This window comes from Alternaria viburni (assembly GCF_023758015.1).
Source record: "Alternaria viburni strain BMP 2772 chromosome Unknown scaffold_10, whole genome shotgun sequence".
Taxonomy (NCBI): Eukaryota; Fungi; Ascomycota; class Dothideomycetes; order Pleosporales; family Pleosporaceae; genus Alternaria; species Alternaria viburni.
This window is the reverse complement of record NW_026055779.1, coordinates 708734-729087: the sequence shown is the minus strand read 5'-3', so window position 1 is coordinate 729087 and position 20354 is coordinate 708734. Positions and strand designations below refer to the sequence as shown.

General features: G+C 54.1%; 6 protein-coding genes across 6 annotated transcripts; 3 read left to right on the top strand and 3 right to left on the bottom strand.

Annotated features, from left to right (window-relative positions):
• Positions 1-1900: 1900 nt before the first annotated feature.
• On the bottom strand, positions 1901-5290 carry J4E79_005509 (uncharacterized protein; the record flags this gene model as incomplete). Its single annotated transcript, XM_049354387.1, has 5 exons — positions 1901-3367; positions 3414-4534; positions 4583-4630; positions 4691-4770; positions 4824-5290. The coding sequence occupies 5 exons, from the start codon at positions 5288-5290 to the stop codon at positions 1901-1903; spliced, it is 3183 nt and encodes a 1060-aa protein (XP_049211252.1).
• Positions 5291-5887: 597 nt separating this feature from the next.
• On the top strand, positions 5888-6344 carry J4E79_005508 (uncharacterized protein; the record flags this gene model as incomplete). Its single annotated transcript, XM_049354386.1, has 4 exons — positions 5888-5935; positions 5986-6058; positions 6182-6276; positions 6324-6344. 4 exons carry the CDS (start codon positions 5888-5890, stop codon positions 6342-6344), a joined length of 237 nt encoding a protein of 78 aa, XP_049211251.1.
• A 132-nt stretch (positions 6345-6476) lies between these two features.
• On the bottom strand, positions 6477-7400 carry J4E79_005507 (uncharacterized protein; the record flags this gene model as incomplete). Its single annotated transcript, XM_049354385.1, has 1 exon — positions 6477-7400. One exon carries the CDS (start codon positions 7398-7400, stop codon positions 6477-6479), a length of 924 nt encoding a protein of 307 aa, XP_049211250.1.
• A 519-nt stretch (positions 7401-7919) lies between these two features.
• Positions 7920-10975, top strand: J4E79_005506 (uncharacterized protein; the record flags this gene model as incomplete). The annotated part of the gene is made up of 2 exons (XM_049354384.1): positions 7920-10817; positions 10868-10975. 2 exons carry the CDS (start codon positions 7920-7922, stop codon positions 10973-10975), a joined length of 3006 nt encoding a protein of 1001 aa, XP_049211249.1.
• Positions 10976-12108: 1133 nt separating this feature from the next.
• J4E79_005505 (uncharacterized protein) lies at positions 12109-12618 on the top strand (the record flags this gene model as incomplete). Its single annotated transcript, XM_049354383.1, has 2 exons — positions 12109-12554; positions 12588-12618. The coding sequence occupies 2 exons, from the start codon at positions 12109-12111 to the stop codon at positions 12616-12618; spliced, it is 477 nt and encodes a 158-aa protein (XP_049211248.1).
• A 1588-nt stretch (positions 12619-14206) lies between these two features.
• J4E79_005504 (uncharacterized protein) lies at positions 14207-17038 on the bottom strand (the record flags this gene model as incomplete). The annotated part of the gene is made up of 2 exons (XM_049354382.1): positions 14207-14928; positions 15094-17038. The coding sequence occupies 2 exons, from the start codon at positions 17036-17038 to the stop codon at positions 14207-14209; spliced, it is 2667 nt and encodes an 888-aa protein (XP_049211247.1).
• Positions 17039-20354: the final 3316 nt, after the last annotated feature.

The window sequence follows — 20354 nt, the reverse complement described above, 5'->3', positions numbered from 1 at the left end:
TTGATGGTGGATGTCTGGCAAAGGGGTTGACGACGAATGTGTCACAGTACACGATCATCGCGTGCTCACAGCCTTGGCATGCGGTATCGGCACCCCAACGGCGCTTCACGTCGCACAAGTCACTAGAGGAATGCAATGCAACGCGCTGCACTGCGATGCAATGAGGAGCGAAAGCGGCGAGTTACATTGAAGATGGAGTTCATCCTTTGGGAACGCCGGTGTTCAGCAACTTTTACCAACGACGAGCGGAAAAACGGGTTCTGCTTACACAGACCGTATGAGATCGTCCTTGCGTGCAGAGAAGATCGGACTGGGCGTTAATCGTTCAGATGGGAAGATGTATGCTGGGTGATATCATAGGGGTTGGGGCGATGTATGGAGCCGGGAGAAGATCCCAGGTCATGCTCACTTGAAAATGCCATGGAGACTGGTGGGTGACGGACTGTGCACTGTAACACGACCTGTTCGGTAAACAATTTGTGTCCGCTGCGGTGCGAGGTTCGGTACGGGATACAGTTTGGAAGTCCGGGACTGAATGTCGAGAAGGGCGATTAGACGTCCCACGCGATGAGGAAAGGAGAAAGCTCAGTTTGGATGGATGAGCGATGTACTCTCATGCTCGCGATACGCACCCTTGTTGTGCGTGAGATTTCAGTATATCGTTGTTCTATCCTGCAATTGCCCGACCAGTCCCCAACTCCGAAGGTTGAACTTCGTACCATACGCTTCTGTCGTCCCATCTCTGCCATTCTTCGTCGCATGCGCATCCACTAGTGTACCAGTGAGGCCCCAAGTAGTGATGTCGCTGGACATATACCTTAGGATTTACTGGCGCGCTACATCAGCAGGTTCAGTCTCAGATACGGGGTTCTACTGACTCACCTATTGAGGCACCAATGTGTTCTTCAAGATGAATTCATATGCCAGTATAACAACAGTGTCCAGAAAGAGACAATTGGACCTGGAGTAGAAGTGGATATGTGATGTTGATATGCTATATTCGTTCATCAAAGTAGACTGTAACTATGCGCGCGGGTATCTGCATTAACAATATCCGAACAATCACAGGCTTATTATTCAGTAGTCTTGACATCTACAGCATGTTACTCCACTTCAAAGAACGATGATTCGATCAATATCAGGCAACTACATCTACTTGCATATCCACCGTGTTGTTTTCTGTGTGTCCATGATGACATCGCTTCCATAACCTGCAGGAGTGTCTAGCCGAGCATGTGCGCGGAATGTGGACACAGCAGCACTCTTGGGATTCGTATTGCTACCTAGCTCGAGCGCCCTGGGGGTGTCAGCTGGATCGAGTGCGTTGAGATGAGAGAACAGTGGAAAGTTGAGCAGGAATGAGGATTATGGCTGAAGTGTAGGAGAAAGAGAACTGAGACAGCGTCATTGATACTCGTCATTCGCCGGAGATATCACCAGCAACAACAGTGAAAGAGTGGCACAGCCTCAGAAACTTCAGACCGACAGGCATCACCGAGAGTATTTCATAGATGAACACACACCCTAAATTGAAACTCAACATGTGTTTTTTTCTTTCGAGAAGAGGGCCCGAGAAACGAATCCTCACACTCTCTTCTCGGAAAAAAACCACACACCAAGCTCAACTCAGGAGATATGTGCAGATACATTGAACAACGCCCCCGCTTCGCAATCCCATCCCATCCCAAGGTATCTCCATAATGCATATACACCAATAGCCCCAACCAGCTTACAACCATAACACTACAAAGAATCGAAGCCCTAGTTCTCCGCGCTGAAACATAAATAGAAAGGGGAACGAGAAAAAAAGTAGTTAGGTGTCAGATCAACACCGACCACCAAACACTAAATATTATTACAAGACGTGAGCGGGAGAAGTGAAAAGGGTGTTAAGCAACACTCATGCATCCTGCATGATGATATCATCGTCCTCCTCGCCCTCGGCATCAACATCCATATCCCCCTCTTCCTCATCATAGTCGCCATCGGCGTCGATGTCCTCATCATGCTCCTGTTCTTGTTCTTGTTCCTCTTCAATGGGCAGCGCTTTGCCTTTGCCCTTGAAGTCAATGCTACCCCTTGAGCTAGCAGAGCTCCGTGTACTCCTTCTCCCGTTAACAACGACGGCTTTAACAGCGCCGCCATCTGAGACGTCGTCGCCGTTTGTAACACTTTCGCCGAGGCGGCTGCGTGTGCGGCGGAGCGAAATGGTACCGGGCGTGAGGGCGCCGTTGGCGGAGGGCGACATAAGGGCTTTTGCGCCGCGGCTGGGCGAGAGTTGCATTTTCGATACGGGGGCGGTGTGGATGGAGAGGGATGTGTTGCGGACGCGATTGGGGGTGCTGGTACGTCGGCGGGTGCCGAAGGGGCGGCCTGGGCGGCGGCGCTGTGCAGGTTGGCCGGGGATGGGAGGAAAAATTTCGTAGCGGGAGGGCGGGATTGCGGGTTCGTCCATGTGGGAGCCGGCGAGTGCGACGGTGGAGCCGTTTGCGAGGGGTGTGCCGGGGGCTGGTGAGCCGCCGTTGATGGAGTCTTCGGCTGGGTGGGGGCCGTCTGCTTCATCGCCTGTACCGTTGGCTTTTGCTGCGGCCATCTGGACTCCTTCCTCGGGCGCGGGCTTGTCTTCTTCTTCGATTTCGTCGCGCTGTTGCACTGTCTGTAGGGCGGGTCCATCTTCGTACTGGCCCAGACGGCCCATGACGTATGGTGTCCATATCAGACACTCTGGGTTGATTTTTGGGTTGCCTGCAGCGTTGCATTTCTCAATGTATGACTTGAAGTAGTTCAAATCAAGGCGAAGCGCGTACTTCTTCGTGACAGGGTCGCGCACGAGAGCTCTTAAGCCTTCCAACGCTGATACAATGTCATCAGGTGTCATGCCGGTGCGATCCGATATGGCCGATATGCTGATCGCAGCCTTTTGTTGGAGTAGCTCCTCACACAAGACAAGCCTCCAGTATTTCCGATAACTCACCAAACCCATGTCACTGAGAGGTTTCTCAGGACTTCCAGTCTTTCTCTCCACACGGGTCAAGAGGTAGGAGAACTCGATCAGGTATTGTCCGTAGCCTTTGCGCATGTGAATGGGAAGTACGAGAATACAAGAAACGTTGTTGAGCGAGCTGGGACGCTTCTCTTTCGAAAAGTAGCCGACGAAATGACACCCGAAGTTGTCATTTTCTGTCATGACGTAGAACAAGAAGGGCTCAACATCGTAGTATAGCGTCTTGGAACCGAGGAACAACTTGGCGAGCAAACAGAGATTCTGGCAGTACACTGGATTCTTTCGGCCATCGACCTCGAAGAAAGAGTACTTGCCGTCACGGTAAATCTCGTCGCCAGGAGGGTGCTTCGCTGGGCATTTGAGCTGCGTTTGTTAGTACATGGTCATGGAAAAAAGTCGAGCTGCTTACCTTATGCCGCCATGCCACGTAATCCGAGTTCATGTACTTGAGACAGAACTCGCATATGTAAAGCACCCGGTTTTTGCTGTACTCTTCAGGATATGGCGCAGCGTGCCAGGTGTCGATCTCCCAGCCACCGAAATTGACGCATTTGATCTTGCTCGCCGTGGTTGCTTGCTTGTGCGACCGGAGTGGTTCGGGCGGGTAAAGTGCGGCCTGCTTCACTTTCCATTCTTCTTCAGCCTTGATGCGAGCATCGTCGAACCGCTTCCGGTCGGCGGGCGAAGGATAAGTCTTGGATGTATCGGCATCCGCTTCTGAAAGTACACCACCGTAAGGCTTGCTCTTGACCTCGTCGGGCTCCCTGTCGGTGAAGCCTGGGAACGGAGCGGCATTTTGAATGTGGATTGTTGGGTAATGCAAGACCTCTGAAGATTCTCGTGCAGCCTGTGCAGCCCGACGATTTCTTTCGCGACGTTCTCTATCCCTCTCGCGCCGCCTCTCCTGTCGCTCTTGCTCGCGCGTGAGTGTCTTTACTTTGGGCTTGGCGGTGACAATTTTCTGGACTTTCTCGTTGTTAAGATGGAAAGCGATGATCAGGCTTCCAGGCTGGGCCTCTTCGATCCATGCGAGTGGTCGTTTGTCGGTCCTCTTAGGTTGACCACGACGTGCTCGCGCTGGTCGTAAGCGACCTGCCTCTCGATCTGAACCAGTGTGCTCTGCCTCGCCTCCACTCTCGTGACCATCCGTCATGACGCTACGAGCACTTCGTACGCTTCTTGAAGGTGGCCGGGGTGAGACTGCAGGCACTGATGGCGCCGCATCTGAGTTGGATGCTTCGGAAGGTCTCCGCTTCTTCCGTGTTTGCCTCGACGGAATCGGCGCTTCCTCTTCCTGCGAAGTCTTGCGTTTGCGCAGCGAACGTATTCCATCTGCTGATTCGTCGGGAAGAATTAGCTCTTTGAAGATTGAATGTCCTTCGGGGTCAACCCCACGGTGTGAAGGGAGCAACTCTTTGGTCAATTTGTTCGCAGACGAACGTCTCCGACGAGTAGAAGGCTCGTCTGCCTCTTCTTCTGCTTCCGTTGGGAAGTTGTTGATACATCCTTCGCAGCGCCAAAGCTTTGCATCTGTTCGTCGTTAGTAAGGTGTGGTTCGGGCCTGACAGGGGAACATACCGTCATCGGGACTAAGCGTATTAGCGTTGCGCGCGCATTGCCGATGTGCTGGACCAACAACGTGTGAGCTACCACATCGTAAGTCGAACCTCCCCACTGAGTACTCACCATTGTCTCCGCACTGGGCGCAAGAGAGGTACTCCTCGAATTCCGGGCTGGGGTCGTTGTCCTCGTCTAGATTACAATATCTGCTCAGTTAGTAAATGGTTTTACATGCTCAATATTCTGGGGCGATACTTACATGCACACGTTGGGGTTGTTCGACCTGATGATTTCATCCTCTTCACCACCATCGCTCGCCTGCCATTGGTTCTCCTCCTCGGAATCGAGGTTGCTTGACTCGTCGCTGTCGCTGGACTTGGCATCGGATGATTCTCTCGCGACATCGTCGCCATCATAGTCCTCTTCCTCGTCGTCGGACCTGGGTCGACGCAGTGCGATTTTGACAGCACCGACGGGCTCAGCTTCGTCCTCATCGTCGTCCACGTCTTCACCCTCGGCGTCCACATCTTCACCCTCAGCATCGACATCTTCGCCCTCGGCATCCACGTCTGAACCCTCAGCGTCTGTAGTTTGGCCTTCAGCATCAGGCATGTCCTCGATAGGCGGGCCGGTCGCGTACTCTACATCGTCCATCTCGTATTCGCCATCCGCATCGATGTCGTCCGGGTCGGTGTTGGCCGCGGCTTGGCCCATTATTTCCGCCATTGCGAAGTTGACGGCAGAGGCCACCTTGGAGGCAAGATACGCCACTGTCGCAGTCCAATTGGTATAAGTCTTAGAACATTGGTTGCGCGAGCGGTAGCAGCCGCGGAGGCTCTCTCATGCAGTGGTTGGTGAGCGCGTCGTGTCTGTGTCCTAGCGCGTTGTCGTGACCCGTGAAACTTATAACCGCGTGTTTTCGACTGAGGTGTATCGTGTAATGGGTTTCAGAGGTCGTGAATCGCCAGAGGCAGATGCGGCGGTCTCGTAGTCGCGTTGGGCGTGACTGTGGGGAAGGCGGAGGTGCGATCGCGGCGGAGGCAATTATTTCGGGGGTATGGCGGCTGAAGGTTGCGGGTTTCGCGCCTCGTATGAAAGGGTGAGTCTGTGCGACACCGAGAATAATTGTCGCTCGGCAGGAAATGGTATGGGCGATGCACTGTCGTCGTCCGAAATGACACCCTTGGTCGTAGTCGGGGTCGCCGCCAAGGAGCAGTTGACGCACGGCCGCCGCACCTCACTTCACGCCGACGGCACCTCCAGCCAGTCCGCACTGATAGCCCACCCCGCAACACCACCGCGCCTGAACACACTACCGCAATCATGGGTGTCCCATTCGAGGCTCTGCTGCCCTATGCCATTATGACGGGCGTGAGTAATCGGCGCGCCTGTGAGTGAAAGGCTGCTAACACGGGGGCCAGTTCTTCGCATTCAGCGCCGTGTCTGTCGGAAAGCTCAAGGAGATCCAGAACGGAGGAAAGAAGACCAGGAGAGGTATCGACCAATGGGACAGGGTAGGTTGCGAGAGACGTACGCGCACCAGGAGTAAGCTAACAAGTGTACAGCAAAGTACGACAGCTTCACGATGACCTCATGCGACATACTTACGAGACCCAGTGATGGAGCGCGACCGCCGGCTGACAGGATTCATGCGCGGACAGACAGACAAGCCGATTGCTCCGGAAGGCTTCGAGCTCAACAACCCATGGAGGGTGCGTATGGAGGTGCTGGGCTGTTGGAAGATGCTAACCACGGGCAGTGCGAGAAGCGATTCCTCTAGACGATGCGAGATACTCCGACACAGCATACAGCATACCCAATAGTAACTACATCGCGCTGGGTGGGTCTACGGCACGTACAGCAATAGTAGGCATGCGAGCAATTAACAATTCTCAATGTTCAGTACTGGTGTCTACTTGATCTCTGATGGCAGTCCGGCAATGCCTTCTCGCTCCACGTCTCGGAACTTCATCCCAAAGTACTTCTCAAGCGCCTCCAACCTCTCTCCCTCACTCTTGAATTCGATCTCTTTAGTTTTCTGACCTTTGATATTCCACTTCAACGAAGCAGCCGCCAGACTCATCTTCCCTTCCAGCTCCCCGTCATCACCCAGTATCTTCTTGTCGGCCACTACCATCTGCGTGAAGAAGGTATGCTTGCTGGTGGAAGTGTAGTAGCTCATGACTGCGTAGTCTTGAGGCTGGAATTCCAGCTCACTGTACGAGTATTTGGTCTCCCAGTCGCTCTCGTCGTTCCTCCGGTATTCGTAAACCCAGAAGCGCTGGTCGGGGTCAGTGTTGTCTGCAATGTTGCGCCATTGGAGACGGGCCGATGCAGGCTGGATGTGCTTTTGGACTGTGCCCGAGCGGTCGAGAGGCATTGGGACAACAGGCCCGTCAGCCCCGAAGCCAACATCGACATGGTATTTGGTGTTGCCGATGGTGACAAAGTTCACCATATGCGACCAGCCCGTCCAGCTGTCAGCAGCCCAAACTTTACAGCCGCCTGAATACAGGGTAAACCCCAGCGAATTCAACAGCGTGCCAAATAGTCTGTTGTTCTCCATGCAATACCCACCGCGTCCATTGTCATCGTCAATGATCTTCTTGAACAATTCCTCCGGATGGATAGAGATGGAATGATGGGCCGAATAATGCAGGTTGATGTTCTCAAAGGGCACGGTTGCTAGCTGCAGCTTCTGGAGCAGTGCGATGTACTCCAGTGCGCTCTCGGGGTCCAGACCGGCTACATCGTACTTTCTCTTTTGGTCAGGCAATCCCAGGCGGTCGAAGTACTTTGTTATTTGGTCTCTGGTGTAGGTTGCGCGTGCGCTCATGTTGTTGACTGACACGGACGTTATCGATAGCGGAGTGCAGATCCGAATTTGGCATGCGGCGAACTGAGACGCGATCAGATGGGAGCAGCAATTTCACCACGAGATGCAGCAGCACTAGAATCACTACAGAGAAATATTTCGCGCGGGGCACGCTACGAGACGCCAGATATGGTGTCGTCAGGACTGCGCAGCGAATACGGGACGAGAACGCGGGATGGTGGGGAATGTCTGGATGGGCGGTGCCTGCCAAGCGCGCATGAACGCGTGAACTCCCGCCGGCTAGTGGCTCATTCACCCCTTGACAGGCGCAGTCGAGTGCTAGGAGCAGACTGCTAGAGTAGCGTCTCCTGAGCCACCTCTCCAATTGCAACCATGTTGAGCTGCTCGCCGTGAGCGCGCCCACCACCCCCGCTGGCTGCGCGAGTATTACTGTTGGGCGCTCCCGTCGCCTTCTCCATCCGGTCCTTTATCACCCCCCAACGCCCCGAGTCGCCGCGTCGCTCGCTCAGATTCAGAACCATGACCGCCAATGGCCTGCGCACCCAGTACCCCTACGTCGGGGACACGCTCAGTCCCCGCGCCCTCTACGACTTTCCCTCGCCCACGTCCAACTACCCGTCCGGCATCAATGGCACCGCCTCGCCCAGCTTCTTCCCCATGGCCTACCAGATCTCCCCGCGCTTCGGTGCCAGCGCCTTCATACCGCCCCCAGAGGTCTTCGTAGACGGCCGCAGGGAGACCATTCGCGAGAATGGCGTCTACACACCGCGAAACTCTGGCAAGCGAAACTCCGACGCGCTGAATACCGACCCCGTGGCTATGCATCTGCTTGTTGAGACGGCAATTGGAGACAGCCAGTATTTCGACATACTCTCGGTCGAGGAGGTGGAAGCGCTCAAGCAGGAGCAGAAGAGCCTGGACACTCGTCTGGGCACGGTCAGGCGGAAGCTGGAGTCGGAGACGAAGATCCGCGATGCGACGCGCTCCCTCGGACGGCTGGCGTCGAAGAAGGCAAACGGACACAAGCGCGGGCAGAGCAGCAAGAGCAGCAAAGGCAGCAATCCCGCGCAGGACTACGACCCCAAGACAGAGGAAGGGCTGGAGTCAAGCAACAAGAAGGTCGAGGAGTTCATTCGGGAGTGCCTCGAGATAGAGTCTCGCATGCGCATGATCGATATGCAACTCCTGATGCACACTGCGGCTGTACTGCAGCTCACGCACAAGGGACCAAAGCAGCGTCAAGACGACTCTGAACTGTCAGAAGACCGCTTCCGCAGACCAGACAGCCCCGCAAGCCTGAACACCTACGAAGACGGCAGACTCAACGGCGCTTTCGACGAGCGCAGCTTCTACAGGACGCCGGAAAATCTCGACAACCTCATGAACGTGCTGCAAACCGGCAAGCATCTCACAGCCTCCACAGAGCGTCACGATCAAGCCTTGAATGCGACTGCCACGCGACTCCAGGAGATCAACGAGCGTCTCAGATCACTCATCATCGAGGCGAACCCCGAGCGTGACGAAGACTATTCACTGCCACCGTTGGCTCTTGAAGGAACGCCCGACGCGTCAACCCTAGATCGCCAGCTCGATTTCCTCGATCAGGGCCTCCGCAGCATCGCCGCCGAACAGTCCAACATCCGCAACAATTCAAGGCATACTCTGAGCGAAGTCGAGGGCCGTCTGGAGGGCATGAACAACCAACTGTATGCGGTAATATCTCGATCCGAAAACGAACAGTCCGACAAGATCCCACCGCCACCCGCCATCACTGGTGGTGGCGCTACCGAACAGCTCAACTACATGGAAGACTCCTTCTACAACCTCGAGCAAATCCAGTATGCCATGAACGAGCAAATCAACGAGCTTCGCTCTAAGGGTCCTGCGGTTGACGAGTCCGAGAGCGCTGAGAAGGCTGAGAAGTACGAGACTACAATCATGGGCCTCTGGCAAACCATCCTCACTGGCGAAGAAGAAGCACGTGAGCGCAAACGCGAGCGACGTCAGTTACTTGCCGAAGATCCCGATGCCAATGAACAAGTTTCGCCAGATGAAGACTACGTCAACGAGAGCTACTCTCTTCCTGCCTTCTCTTCAAAGGTGCAATTACTGTTCAGGCGGGCGACTAGTCTCAAAGACAAGCAATCAGTTCTGATGCGCCAGATCAAGCAGCAACGTGAACTGAACAGCAAGTCAGACGCACAAAAAGAGGCAGAATTCGAGCGACTCAATACCAATCTGCTAAGCGCGAGATCTGAGAAGAAGTCCATGGAGGGTGAGCTCGAGCGTGCAATGGAACAGCTACAGCAATTCGATGAGCAAAAGGTCTCGACTGACACACAGATCTTGCGCGAGACGCAGGAGCGGAACGCTGGTCTGGAGGCTCAGCTGATCAACGTACAAGAGCGAGTGATGGCCTTTGAGACTGAACTGAACCAGGCCAAGCAACGCGCTGTCGCGTACGAGAACCAGCTCAAGGACGTGCAAGAGCAAGCTGTAAACTTCCAGAGCAAAATGCAAGAGGCTGAAAAGCGTGCGGCCACGTTCGAGGAAGAGCTAAAGGATCACCAGGAGCGCAACACCGCATACAACGTCTCGTCACAAGAGGCTGAGCAACGCACTGCTGGCTACGAAGCCCAGGTTCGGGACGCGCAGGAACGGGCTCTCATGCTAGAGACCAAGTTGCGGGATGCTCAGGACGAAGCTCGTACCGAGGCGGCAACGATCCAGGCTCAACTTGCCAATTCCATGGAGAAGATTACAGAGACTACAGCTGCTCTCGAAGCCGTAACTGCCGAGAAGCAAGCTGCCGAGGCTCGCTCTTTGGACGCAACCAACTCCCTCAATGCTAAGGAGGAGGAATTCCGCAACCTCGAAGGCGAAATTGTTCGTCTTACAACGGAACTCACTTTCGCCAAAGCAGAGCTCGACGGCGCCTACGGTACGCGCGCGCAACGTGCCGCTGACTCCGCCGCCAACCCTGCTATCAAGCGAGAGCTCGACGAGCTCACCGAGCAAAACCAAGCGCTCCTTGGCGAACTAGAAGCGCTCCGCAAAGTGCAAGACGTTGCCTCACAATCCGAAGCCGAAGCCCGACAATCTGAGCGCAACCTCAAAGCCGAGCTGTCCGGTATGGCTGCTGAATACGAAGCCCTCACACGGGACGCCATTCAAAACGAAAAGGACCGCGAAGTCCTTGAAGCGCAAATCGACAAGCTGCGCGACGAGAAGGAAGCTCTGGAGCGCGAGCTCAGTGACGAGAAAGTCAAGTGGCTCGGGGTTAGGAGTCCTGGACCCGGCATGCCAAATGGCGCTGCTACACAGCTTGACATGGGCGCGACTAGTATTCGCATGTTGAGAGAAGACTTTAGGAAGATGATGAGGGACCGGACGGCTGAGGGGTTGAAGGCGCTGAGGGTAAGTCACTTCCACACACGCTTCTTTTGCAGAACACTAATGATATACAGGCGGAACAAGAAGAACGACGAAAGCTCGAAGCCGTTGTTCGGCAGCTACGCAAAGACGCTATGCCACAACGTTCTCAACTCTCCCGCACTATGACGACGCCACAATAACGCCGAGTCGCTTGACTGCATCGCCATGTTACGTTTAACTTCACTTCTTCTTCTTACACTTTGTATTTCTATATACCCACTTTGTACCTTTCTGGATCCGTTATCATTCACGCATTACACGCGGAGTTTGGGACTTGCATTGCAACACATATTGGCGTTGCATCGCTGCTGCTATAGTGGAAAGCATATCTGCATATAAAGTAATGTATACGCTGTGCTTCTCAGTTGAAATGCCATTAGCATCATATCGCAGACAAATCTGGTCTTTCTTGTTCCGTTGTGATGGGATGTCCATGGAGTGAGCGGAACAAAATTGGGGTGCCGCATTGATTCCTGCAAAACGCCTTCTTCTAATGGACATTTGACCACTGCCCAGCGCCCAGAGAAGAAGATTTAGGACGCCTTACAAAATAGACGCTTACTAGCGCCCCCACATTGCTCAAAGCCACCGCAGATTCGGACCGCATCACATCATGGTCTACCCTTCACATGAACCTTACGTGCTGCCGTCATACAACGTCATTCAGGTCAAAGATCGATCGAGCGAACTGTCATAGGCCTGAACTCCAGCAACAAACCTGTGCAACTTCCCCAGTTCAGCTCCGATACCTATGAGGCTCCCATGCGACACCAGTGCCATCTTCCGAAGTGCGGCCTTATCGAACAAAGAGAAGGCCTACATATCCACTTGCAGTGCCCTGTATACGGGTGGCCTTGGATGTACTCTTCCGGGCGGATTGTGCGAGGTGCCTGACTTCAATGGTCCGAGTATGCTACCACATGGGCAGCCTGAAGAACTGGTACAGTGGCTGTGTTACGTGTTCGGCGATCGGATTCCCTTTGTCATTGGTTGTCTGTTGTATTTACTATGAGGAAGTATATCGCTGCTCTATCCTCATGCTAGCCGATTAACTCAGAGGGGTCCCCGGGCTGACACCGAATGTCACCGGTGTGCGAGTGGAAGCTTCACGATATGGTTGCCTTGGAGGCCTGAGAGAAGGTTTCGAACGGATTGCTATGGCGATGTGGGAGGTGACAAAGGTATAAATGACTAGGAGAACGGCGCTTCCAAGTTCTTCACATCCGCAACCATCCCCCACCATCCAACGACACCAACCACCTACCCACCCAACATGAAGACCACGGTTCTCCTCACAACCCTCACCCTTGCCACCCTCGCCAGCAGCACCGCCCTCAAATCCCCCCGCTCAACATTCACCTGGACCTCCTGGGTCGACAGCCTAATCGCCGACCCAGCACATGCCATGAGCCCCGAGGAAGCGATTGCCGCCTTCAATACCGCAAACCCCAATCCCAACCCCGGCCTCTCTACCTCCGGAGCCTCCACCTCCGATGCTGCCTTGGACAAGCGCCAAGCCTTTGCCAACTGCCAACAACTTTCTCAACGACCTCCTTCTGTGCCCGACGCCGTGGCTTGTATTAATGATCTAGCGAGCAGGGGCAATGCGGGCCAGGAGTGTAACGTTGATGGGTTTACCGCACGGGTGCAGTGTAGATTGGGTAGTGCGGATGTGGTTAGTGTAAGGGGACGGGATGATGCTCCTAAGAGTGTGAACTGGTAAGTTGTGATGTCTTCTTTTCGTTGGAACAGTGTGAGGGTGATGATGTGGACGGTGTGCTAACGCGTGGGGTTAGTAATGATATCGCGAGGTCGGCTGGCGTTATCATGGATCGGTGTACGAGGGGTGATAATACGGTGTCTGGGGCTGCGTATATTCCTCAGGGGGGTGTTGCGGTGCAGATTCAGGGTCAGTAGATGGGGATGTGGGGGGGTGGATGGTTGATAGCGCGGAAGTGCATGAGTCTACTGCTAGGAGCTGGGAAGTATCTTGATATTGGGCTGTATAGGATCGTTGATGAGAGCTATTTTTCGAGTGCTTTAGTAAACTCTTTGTACTATATCGAAAGGCTTCCCTTTTTATTCGTGTATCACACTTCCAATCATCAGTCTGTATACATACGTAGTAGTAATGTTTGTTCGAACCACGAGCAAGTACCGTGATACTCTCAGCCACAAGAACCCGAAGACTGGGGATGTATCGAACAAGCGAGAGACAAAAGGCTATGTAATCGTGGGCTGGACAACCCAGTGAGCCCCAATGCCATGCACGTCGTAAGAAGCCACTATAGTGCTCGTAAGACCGACCTAAAACACTTGCACACTCGGCAAAAAATCCTCAACTCATCCAACTCCTAAAGATCACGATAACCACAGCGATCATCGCAGTCAACCAAAAGAAACACCAAGCCCACCCCAACACATCCCAAACGGGTGACTCCATCAGCATGCTCCCCACCTTCCCCTCACTCCCTCTTTCCCAAAGTAGACACCCTCACACCACCACGACAACCTCTCTCCACAAGCCAGCGAGAGGGCCGTCATGCTTTTTCGACAATTCGGGTACCGCGTCCATGAGAGTTCGCGGTGTGTTGTGTCACGTTCGGGAATTTGAAATATTTGTTTTTTTCTGGGGGGTGGGAAAGTCTCATTACGCTTTTTCCCAACGACGCGGGAACGCGGAATATGTTGTTGAACGGGTGGCTGCATCCTGCATTCTTCCTTGATGCTTGCATGACAAACGCCACTTTCATTCTCCTTCCCATTCTCGTTGGGGTCGCACGGGGCGTGCAGAAGCGAGATAGGGCCGGGTGCACGGACACACGATGACATGCTGGCGGCTGTTGATAACCAAAAAAAGAAACTGTGCATGGGAAGGAAAAAGGGGGGCGCATCATGGGGGTGGGGGAACATGACAAAAATCATGGCATGGAATATGAGTTGCGTTGGAAAAAGTCATGTGATTAGACTGTCGAGCGCAATTTGATGTGCGACTCAACTCTAGGTTGAAGACTCGGGTTACGAGTCGTGGAAAGTATCTATGATGGGAATGTGAATGGCCCAACCTCATCACCAAGCCCCCGTCCTCATGCGATAATGGTAATAGTGGTAACGAAACCCATGCATCTGATGCTGGAAATCCTGAGAAGGCGATGCAGTGATAAAAAGCGACAAAGGAAATCGTACAACAAATAGCGACTTTAGGTTTACAAGTTAAGGTGAATAGGCCGACTGAACTATGCGCGGCGGGTAAGAAGCGGAGGGGTATCATACCGCTGAAATGGGAATGATGTGAATGCTGGAAAGAAGAGTCGTAGCCGAATCCAATAGAACGGTCAGATGAAATAAGGAGAAAAGAAAAAAGTAGAAGTCTAGTACGTCCCTCCCAGACTGCCCCAGGCAGCCAGGACATCATCACTGACGCTGTCCCTATCCCGATCATTACTCGTCATCCTGGGACTGCTCGTAACATTGGCGTCTGGGCTCAAATGGCGCGCTCTCCCCTTGCTGGCGGGCTTGTAGTAGCTCGATGACTGCGAGTAAACCGACGTACGGGATTCAGTAGAACGAATGCTGCTCTGCCGACTCCGGGTTTCTATGCTCGCGAGCGCGAGTTCGCTGATGTGTCGCGCGTTCTTCTTCGGCATCTTTGGTAGTGCGGGTTCGACGATGCTAGGAGCACGGGACGATGCCTCTGAGACTGGAGTCAGGTCGCGGAAGCTGGTGGATGTGGGCGGCACCGGGAAGGTTATCTCGGCGTCGCTGGATGCGGTCCTACGTCGTCGGTGGGAGGATTCAGACTTCGCACCCACGGAGGGCATACGCATGATACCGTGATCAAGCATAGCTAGCTCGTCAAGCTCGTTGCTTGTGTCGCTGCTCGCAACTTTCACAGCGACGTCTCTCTCGTCGGCGTATAGAGCAGGCGTCATTGGCGAGGGCAAGGGAGATGGATGGCCGGTAGTAGTGGGCGATGCGAAGCTCCCAGCAAGCGGCGGAGACGGGGGAGACAACATGTCCTGTGGCGAGAACACGGACGGGGTGAGCAGTTGGTGCGACACTCTCCCGCGACTGACAGGCGAGTAGTTTCGATCTGACCAAGTGGTGCTGGCCGAGGTGTCGCGGAGTCGACTTGTAGTTGCACGACTCTCTGTCGTCGAAGACCTGCCACGTGATGGCGCGATGGAGCAAGGTGCACTCGTGGGTGCTCGGTGTTTGGTCCGTGACTCAACCATTCGCGCAGAGCTGGGAGACATACCTTCTGCAAGAGAGGCAGACGTGCGATGCGGCGGTGTAGGACGTTTAGTTGACTTATGTTGATGCCAATCTTGTTCCGGTGTAGATGACTGCGATGATTCGATCTGTTTGTTCATAGCGGCACGTTTCTTCCTCATCAGCTCCAGCAAAGCCTCCTCTTCTGGCGTGACTTGCATAAATTTGCGTGACCCTTCGGACTGAGCCTGTGGTGCGCTGGCTGACGTGCGCGTGCTCACAACACTGTGTGCCGTTGGTGAAATCGGCTGGGTAACAGCGGTCTTTGGACGGATGTCGTCGTCTTCGTGAATGATCGAGGGCTGCCTGACGTGGCTGGACAATCTGCCACCGCTGTAGGTACTGCCACGAGGGTGATGATACGAAGGGAAAGGCGGTTCTGGTGCATACATAACTTCGATAGTGGCGTTTGTTGACGTTGAGAGTATGCTCAATTTTCCCGACGACTGCATACGGCGATGTGGTGGAAGCTCGTAAGCTTGCGCCCGACCGATAACGATCTCCCCTGTGTAGTCGGCGCTATCCATGCTCTTGCGGACGCTGCCCTTGCGGGATCGTGACCGGTCGTCAGCTTCATCCTCAGACGAGGAGAAAGACAAGACACTAGAGTCCTGGAGATTAGTCTTGGAGATAGCTGACGTCTTGGTCTTTGCTGAGGTATGTGAGCGATATGTGTCCAAAGAGTACTGGCTGGGTGAGGTCAGATGGGTAATGTCGACGATATCCTCAAGCGCAAAACTGTCCCTCTTAAACGCTGGTGTGGGATTCTGCGATCGACTATCGCAACGAGATGCATTCCTTCCTTGCCAAGCCTCGATAGCAGTAGGCACCAGGTCTGGCATAAGGTCTGGCTCAGTCGCGACGCTGTTGTGGCGTTTGGGTTCTAAGTCGCGTACTTCCTCCTCACTTTCTTCACTATCCTCATCGAGCGCATCGAACCAGTGCTGGACGCCTTTTGGCGGACGCCGTACGTGAATCTTGGCATTATCATATTGATCTCTCTTGACTTTGCGTACTGGACTCATATGCGGTTGAGGTTGAGGTTGAGGTTGAGGTTGAGGCTTTACTGGAGGATCATGGTACTTCATGCTCTTCTTCTTCTGTAATTTGGCAGGCTGTACTTGTGGCGTCGGTTGTCTCGTCATTGGGCGAGGAAAGAACTCAGAGGTGGATGACATAGCGGCCGGCGAGTTGACCATCTTGGCAGGCGAAAGCAGTGTACCGCCATGACCGTCGCTGCCATCCTTCGGCTTGGGGAACAGTTTTGTAAGATCTAGCCGGGCTGGCTTACTCTTTCGGTATTCTTTCTTCCTCGTTTCCTCCAGGATGACAGGCGACACTGGACTCGCTTCGTGATTGTCGTACCCATGATCCGTCAATACCGGGGGATACCCTCTTCGTAAAGCCCTGTCTCTGACTGCCGAGTCGGAAGTCTGCTGGGAGATGGCGAGCGGCGACTTCTTTGCGTCATAATGTGATCGAAGGGTCGAATTCGACGTTTGAGGGTGTAGCCGGCGATGGAGGGAACTGCTGTCAGAGCCGTGCCTGCTTTCCCCAGTATATGTGCGTCCCAGAACGTTTGACGAGGCTCGTGTTGCCATGGTGGGACGTTTCAGGTATCCGTCGTTCTCGGTGGGTGTTGCCGTGTTTCTCTCGTCGATGTGGGAGCCGAAGCTAGCCTCAGACACAGTGATGGACATGAATCCAGGACTTGGTGGTATTGTCGACTGCCGAGATGCCGTGCGATGCAGGACATCGGACGTCCCTAGGATTCGGTGTGCTTTGCTGGAGGTGTCTTCGAGACGAGAGGGCCTGTCGGGGCCAGAGGCAATCGACGGTGCAGGGCGGGCGTCGAGGTCGTCGTTCTTGGGTCGCGAGCGGCGAGGTAGAGGGAAGGAAAACTTCTTGGGTGCGCGGTCGCCGCGAGCCATGATGGTGGAAGATTGGTGGCTGTGGTGCCGGCGTGGGCGCGACTCAGGGTAGTTAGAGATATGACAGTCGAGACTGAATCGCGGGACCAGTTCAGTTGGCGCTACGAAGTCAATGCCCACATAGGGTGTAATTGCGTCGAATGGCACGTCTTGTGCTACCCCCGGCCAGCGCTGACAGCATTAAGTGATGTTTGCTTTTTGGTGCAGATGACGATCCGATATGCGGTAGGAGAGATCCGGCAACCTCAATTGAGGAATCCAAGGGTTCAACTGCGGGCCCCTACTGCGCTGCTGCACTGAGCGCTAATCGGGCGTGGACTGGTTGAGTGCTATCTGCAGGAACGGCAGCGCGGCGTAAAGTAGTACGATGTCATGCAGCGCCGCTCCAGGACTATCGAGTTTGCTGCTTCTGGGGGCGATGGGGATGGCGGAGTAAAGAACCAGCTTTCGAGATCTCCCAGGAAGATGGGCGATGGCGGGTATAACCCGCGAGTATTAACCCAAGGATCCATTGAATTTACCGCTTGTGAGGAGCTGGTGGTGGTAGGATCCGCATCGTAGTAGGCTTTCAGGGGTATCATGCCATTCGGCAAGACGTGCGGACCGCAGCAAGGCACAAGCTCCGAGCCAAAAGCCACACTGCTGCGTCGCATACATGCATTCCCTGGGTTCCAGTCAGATGACAGCACGCCGCCGCGACCCGAATGTGCAGCAGTGCGGAGAGGCACGGCCTCGAGCATATCCGCCTGTTGCCCGTCACCGCATCAGACGAGGCTGGATCTGTCGGAAAGAAATTGCTCAAGTGGTTGAGCAAAGCTAGAGCTCGCGTTACCGAAGTTTGTAGGATCGCCCATGCTCAGTAGGCGACACGCTAGCCTTTGCCAAGGCTCTAGCTCGTGGCATGCCGAATATGGACGAGGAAGTCGAGCATGGTCGTGTTATCGTGGTCCTCCATAAGTCGCCAATTTCCACCCTTCGTACCTGCATACTGCCTCCTCCATCGGGTTCACTTCCGACTCACCGTCATCGCAGGTGGTGTCGCACAAGTCGCATTTCGCTTCGCGTTCATCCACAGAGTTGCGACACAAGGCGGGTAGCAGCGCTGAGGCGTCCGCAAGTTGGGTACATTGGGTATCTTGGGTATCTCGGGTTGTCGAGCATACTCAGGGATGCGAGATGAATCGTGTGATGCGCCCGCGTCCTTCCCTTCTGGTCGCAGGTCGTCTCTATAAGGATATGGTGTGGATTACTCCACGGTGATCAATGGACATCTTCGTGGGGACGGACGAAAGCCAAGCCGGCTCTTCGCCGATCCGGCTATCTCCTCGCGACGAAAGCGCGATCCCCTTGGAAGTCCATCACAGCTAGTTTGTGATACCAAGGTGGTCCATGTCCTGTACGCGTCGAACACAATCATTATACTTCACGTAGTGCTGATGCGAGAGCTTGTCGCGCGTTGCTGTCCAACGCTCTGTTCCCTACATTAAACCTTGAAAGGCCGTTCAAAGAAGGCCCGGACGTGAACGACAGCCCTACTTTCAGGGTCAATCGAACCCAACATGTCAGCGTGACAAAACCATTTAGGCCCAAGAACGAGGCTGAAAGAACGCAGCCGAACGCATCTGGTGGCGTTGAGGGGCTGTCGGAGTTTTCGCCGTGTTACTATGAATATAGATTGCACCGCGAACTTTTGACAGGTCCGGCTGGTACTATGGGTTCTCGGGCTTGGGAAGGTCGTTTCAGCTTGCTCGGTGCGCTCATGTTTGCTCCCTATGGGTGACTCCGGAGCAGGTCCTGGCTAGCCGTACGAAGGAGATACACACATCATCCGCAGTCTGAGTAGTAGAGTTTACAAGCTCCTCCACCCGAACCCGAGCAACGAACATGAACCCGACAATGCGAACTCTCTGTGATGAATATCCGAGATGCTGCAGCTGAAACATTAGACGCACATCCAAAAGTTAAAACACATTCTTCTCAAACTATCGTTCAGTCACCCCGAGCCCGGGAGCCTGGTCGACTGGAACGATGATAAGTAACTGCGCTTTGGGTATCAAGATATCTTTCCTCCTTTTATATTGGGTGGAGAGAACGACAGCGAACAGACAATGAAATCTCTTTCTCTCGCTTTCTCAGACACTCTAGCACGAAGACGCCGACGTTGCTGGCGCAAACGCAACGAAAGGGTTTGATGAAGGATGCTGCCTTAGATGAGAAGGCAGGTCATGGTAGACACATCATACGACGACAGCTCGTCATGTGCGGTTCTAGCGGAAAGCATCGTCTCGGTTTCACTGGTCACGTTACGATGAAAGAAGGTCGTCACGTGTTTTTATACAACACACTTGGGCAACAATGATTTCCTATTACTATGCAGATTCAAGTGAGTCACGCCACATGTCGGACGTACGCTCCTTCGATATGTATTAAGAAGACATCTGATCATGACAAGTCGCCAATGTGGCGATGTGGCCATCAGCCGGGCTTTCAACCACGCAACCGTCCATGTCTTTGCGACTGCATCTTGACAGTCACTCTTGCTGGATGCTGCTGCTGCTGTATTGCTCATTGGGTATTGTGTTTGTCCAGATGTGTCATGCAATGTGGCGCTTTCCGGCGTCGTGCAGCTGTCTCTTGCAACACTGCTGCCTATGTGTCCGACGCATACACAGCGTGTAGTCTCGGAAACCGAACGTATCCAAGGTATCGTTCGTTATGGGAGTTTTTTTCTATCACAAAGTGGACGATTGTAAAGCATAAGGGCGGCGCTTGTTGTTATGATTTTGCCACGGCGGGAAAAGTCGATGGGGCAGTGATCGAATCACACGAAGGCGCCTGAGCCGAGTGACGCGAGAACACTATCCACCCGCAAGCTGCGCAGGTGCAGCGATAGCTCATGTCATAGGAACCATAGCTTCGACATAGAGAGGAAGAGGCGTTGCGATGTATTGAGGTGATTTCTACATGCTGGAGAGTATTGCTGGGATAATTTGCCCCGCCGCGAAGACTAGAAGCTTGCCGCTGCGCGTGATATGTGTGAATTGGGGCGGTTGACACCTGCATGGATGGAGGAAGCTAGCTTTGCCCACCAGCCAGGTGCCTTCGTTACCTTAGACCCCACCACCACTGTCAGTCCACCACACTGCCTTTTACACGACTACACGACCAACCTTCGTTTCTGGCGTCTCCCCGATCCACCGCGTGCCGACCTTACCGCCACCTTGCACTTCGCGTTCCGCCACGGCATCACGTCTCCAGCGGCTCCTATCTCTCCGTCAGCGGCGACACGTCGGATAGCAAAGTACCAGGTTCCCGT